At 40.7% G+C, this 5000-nt stretch overlaps 1 protein-coding gene across 1 annotated transcript in view; it reads right to left on the bottom strand.

Annotated features, from left to right (window-relative positions):
- Positions 1 to 5000, bottom strand: part of LOC122259188 (uncharacterized) — a 28470-nt gene that overhangs the window by 9511 nt on the left and 13959 nt on the right. Inside the window, exons 2-4 of the mRNA XM_043025794.2 lie at positions 2661 to 2825; positions 2467 to 2538; positions 535 to 660 (exon numbers count right to left, since the gene is read on the bottom strand). Of these exons, the coding sequence (XP_042881728.1) occupies positions 535 to 660; positions 2467 to 2538; positions 2661 to 2825 (363 nt within the window). The remainder of the gene's footprint in view (positions 1 to 534; positions 661 to 2466; positions 2539 to 2660; positions 2826 to 5000) is intronic.

The following is a 5000-nucleotide window of genomic DNA, read 5'->3' as shown; positions in this document are numbered from 1 at the left end:
TCCTAATTAGACACAGGTATCCTTCCTTTTCCCCATCTCTTCATGTAATCTTGATTGTGAATGGTTATTTCTTTCATATTCAATCATAAAAGTACACGAACACACATGGAAAAAAATATGGTTGCTTTTTGTCTTCCCTGTTATGGACCCCATTATACAATTTTAGTCTGCTGCAACATTGATAAAGCTTCTCATGTGGCACATATTAGTCTCACAATATAATAAAATACATGTGAACTTTCCTTGCTATGAAATAGAACCCATCCGGGGTGCTGCACAGGTGGCACTTGTGCCCATCCTAAGGATTGGGCAAGCAAATCCATTTTTTGTCTGCAATGGGTTACGATTGCAAAAAAATAATAATAGAAAACACTAAGATATGTAAGAATACAAAGTACTTTCACATCCCATATGCACTGGTTTAAGTTGGGTCACTTTACAGCTGTGAAGTTCACTTATAGTGAGTGTTGGAAAAGAACTGATTTTTTGCTGGTTTTGGTGGTACAAAAAAAAAGAGGCTCCATTCTTACTCACCTGTAACATCAGAGGAACTTCCCGTTCATAATGTGGATATTTCTTTCTGAAACTGCTGACAACTTCCCTTAAAAATTTCTGTTCCATCAGTCTGCATAATGCTCGCTCTTCAATTTTACAGTCTGGCTGAAATTGTATTCATATAAACTAAAATAAATGGACTAAAAGAAAAGTAAGTGTAATTACGCAATAATACAGACAGTAATATAAAAGATTGTTACCCCATTGGGTGTCATGACATACATGAATGTGCCAATTAGGCCTAAATACGAGTGTCAATACACACATGACACAACATCAGGATCTGCTCACAGTTGAAGCTTACAAACACACATGGAAGTATTATGGCTGTAACAGTGCAAGCTTCAGAGCTACAGGGTTCCAAAGTCAGCCTAACCCGCATTTTGTGATGGATTTATGGAAAAATATTCTTTAGGCTAGTCTGTGCTGGCTAGAGGGTAGAAAAAACACTTTCCCTGTCCCTCTAAATTTTAGCTGGTGCTGCCAGCATCATAGACCACCCATCCTGACTGCCAGTTAGGTCGTTAGGCACCCCATCCGCAATGGGTTAAATACATAAAAAAATATAAAAATAATTTAAGCATCTATTACTTTTCATGAAAATGTTTACTTAAAGAATAATCTTTAAATTTTTCCTAATAATAGGAAATATTCACAAATGGCCATACAGTGTATATGAACACTAAATTGATCAATAAAATCATTAAAATAAATACATGTGTGTGCATGTATGTGTGTGCATGTTTGATAAAAAAACGATATGCAATTCTGAACTAATAATCAAATCTAAAAAGATGAAAGACACTGATGGGGGTCTGGGAGATTACTATAAATTGGTGGGGGGCCACAGGACAGAAAAGGATAGGAACCACTGATTTAATTCATTTACTTAAATATACCTGATTTAAACTAAACTTTGTTACTAGTCAGGTTGTTAACCTCCTGGAACTAACTGTATCAGATCATCTTTTGAACAAAAACTTTTGAACAAAAAACAAGACACTGAGACTGAGGCTGGCTGGTATCAAGAGAAGAGAACTGAACTAGATCAAGAGCCTCTCAAATTTTGTCAGACAATAACTTGTCCTACCAGTGACATAACCCGGGTATTTAGAAAGGTTATTAATTCACTGAGGCTATGCGTTTGATCACCTGACATGTCAGCTAAACAAAAAACCAAGCCATGATGTCATGTCCTAGGCAGGAAGACCAGCCAGGCCACAATATGATATCATTTTAACCCACTCACGACAGGGGCATTCCAGCCTTGAATGTCACAATGCCGGGGCTTTCGAGCGCTTAGGCCTAAATCAATTAAATAGCTGGCACAATATTGTGCCGCCCAGCCACTGGGCTTTTGAATGAGCGGTACAGTAGTGTACCACCCGTCCAGAGAGGGTTAACTGTCATTAAGGGGTTAACCCACAACCATGAAAAAGCATTTCCAACAGCATAGTAATCAGCAAAACATAATCTCTATCAAGTAGTCACACTAGTGCACAGGAAGGGTTAACAATTACCTTTCCATGCCTGAACCACATAGTTCAAAATATTACTTGAAATATGTATATTCATAGAAAAATCTACCCAGCAAGGACTCACAAACTGGCCAGTTCCCTCTGCCTACCTATACCTACTAATTGCCAGTGTGGAAGTGGCCTTAGCAGGGCTTTTTTTTTTTTTTTTTGACAGATATTTGAGACCCTTCAAAAAAACTAAAGGATTAATATTTATTCAATCAATAATACATATGTATGTTTATATGCACTATCTGCACACACAGATAAATAAGACAGAGACAGAAAGTTCTTTCACAGGAGCACAAGTGAAATGAGGGAAAAACTCATTAAAACTATGATCTGAGACATTTATTGAAATTTAAATAGCAGTAAAATTTCAATGAATACTTACTACTGAAACCACACTAGCAAATGACTTCTTATTCAGAAGACCAAACTTCAAAACAGTGGCTGCACGTATTCTCTGTCACAAAAAGTAATAAAGGCATTAGTGAAAACAATATATAAGGTCATATAAAAATATTATCACAGTTATATATATAAAATACAACAAGCAGATATAACGGTAAATAAATTTGCCATTACCTTAAGTATAATGGCTTCTTCAACAAGTCGATCTGCTTTTCTCTCAAATAGTTTTTTTTGTTCATCTGACTTAGCCTTCTTCTGTCGTAGTTTTTTTACCTGATGCATGAGTTTGTCTATAACAAACTTTTTACTTTTAGATGCTATAGGTCTGTTCTTCATTATCTGAAAGAGAAAATTATAAAAGTTGTATTTGATTTACTAACTTATGCAAAACTCCAACAATACCAGTATATTATAAAAATAGATTGTAGAAGTTATGCTAATCCTTGGTACCAGATCTCTGAATTGTCTCACGGGTACCTAGCATGACCATGTGGTCACACTTTTTAAGTAATTTTTTTGATGAAGACAAAGAATTTGGATTATATTCAATTCAAATTTCCCCCAAGCTAAAGGCTGCCTATGATAGGCTAATTCATTAGCCACTTCATTATTTTGCTCTCCACTCAATTAGCCGTAAGTAAAGATAGCTTATGAAAAGTCTTCCTTTTTGTCTTTTCATATTTACAACAAATATGATTTACCCTGCTTTAATGCATTCCAAACGGGAGATAGATTTGCTTACCCAGGCTACAGGATGGGTTTTATTTCAGAGAGAAGTAGCTTCATGCAACTTACATTGACTTTTCCCACTCTCTTTATTTTTTGTGGGTTTTACAGTACTTAGACTTATATCTGTCATACCACAGGGTCTATCAATTCTGCAGTTGACTAAAATTGTAGTTTAGGGACCATATCAGCTTATTTTTTATACATTTTTATACATTATACATTGTAAACACTGGGCATGGTTTCAGTCATCTTCCTCTCTCCATTCTGTCAGTACACCCTTTATCATTGATATTTTAGAGCAAGAGGTTGGCATCTTACTGTGTGCCATCGCTCTCTTACAGCTGCTGGTGCTAGGAGAAAGTGGTGCCATCTAGATGCTTTGATTGGCTCTCTTCTCGCCTGTGGGTAGGAGAACATGGTGCCATCGAGAATTGCTTGCTTGCGCTCTCTCTCTCTGCTGTGCTAGGCAGAAAGTCGAAGCATCTAGAGCTTGCTAGGCGCTCCTCTACTACTGCTGGTGCTAGGATGAAAATGGTGCCATCTAGATGCTTGCTAGGCTCTCTCTCATCCCCTGCTGGTAATGGAGTAAGTCGGTGCCATCCTAGATGCTTGCTAGTCTCTCCTCCTGCCTGGTGCTTGCGAGAATGTGGTGGTGCCATCTAGATGCTTTCTAGGCTCTCTCTCCTGCTGGTGCTAGGAGAAAGTGGTGCCATCTAGATGCTTGCTAGGCTCTCTCTCTCCTGCTGGTGCTAGGAGAAAGTGGTGCCATCTAGATGCTTGCTAGGCTCTCTCTCCTGCTGGTGCTAGGAGAAAGTGGTGCCATCTAGATGCTTTCTAGGCTCTCTCTCCTGCTGGTGCTAGGAGAAAGTGGTGCCATCTAGATGCATGCTAGGCTCTCTCTCCTGCTGGTGCTAGGAGAAAGTGGTGCCATCTAGATGCATGCTAGGGGAGCTTCTATCTCGCTCGGTGCTACGGAGCGAAATGGTTGCCCCATCTAGAAGATTTATCGGCTCTCTCTCCTGCTGGTGCTAGGAGAAAGTGGTGCCATCTAGATGCATGCTAGGCTCTGCTCTCTGCTGGTCGCTAGGAGTCGTGGTGCCATCTAGATGCATGCTAGGCTCTCTCTCCTGCTGGTGCTAGGAGAAAGTGGTGCCATCTAGATGCTTGCTAGGCTCTCTCTCTCCTGCTGGTGCTAGGAGAAAGTGGTGCCATCTAGATGCTTGCTAGGCTCTCTCTCTCCTGCTGGTGCTAGGAGAAAGTGGTGCCATCTAGCACTGCTTTGCTAGGCTCTCTCTTCCTGTATGGTGCTAGGAGACCGTGGTGCCATCTAGAAGCTTCTAGGCTCTCTCTCCTGCTAGTTATGCTAAGGGACATGTGGTGCCATCTAGATGCATGCTAGGCTCTCTCTCTCCTGCTGGTGCTAGGAGAAAGTGGTGCCATCTAGATGCTTTCTAGGCTCTCTCTCTCCTGCTGGTGCTAGGAGAAAGTGGTGCCATCTAGATGCTTGCTAGGCCCTCTCTCCTGCTGGTGCTAGGAGAAAGTGGTGCCATCTAGATGCTTGTCGGATCTCCCCCCGCCACCCTCCCCCCCAACTGGGCATGGTTTCAGTCTTCTTCCTCTCACCCTTCTGTCCAGTTTTGCACCCTTTATCAACGGAAATTATATTTATCATGTTGCAATGTTGGCATCTCATTAACTGTATGGCCATTGCTCTCTTACAGCTGCTGGTGCTAGGAGAAAGTGGTGCCATCTAGATGCTTGCTAGGCTCTCTCTCTCCTGCTGGT

This window comes from Penaeus japonicus, unplaced genomic scaffold (assembly GCF_977035675.1).
Source record: "Penaeus japonicus unplaced genomic scaffold, GWHDUDI00000001_assembly GWHDUDI00000020, whole genome shotgun sequence".
Lineage (NCBI taxonomy): Eukaryota > Metazoa > Arthropoda > Malacostraca > Decapoda > Penaeidae > Penaeus > Penaeus japonicus.
This window is presented reverse-complemented; position numbering and strand designations above follow the sequence as displayed.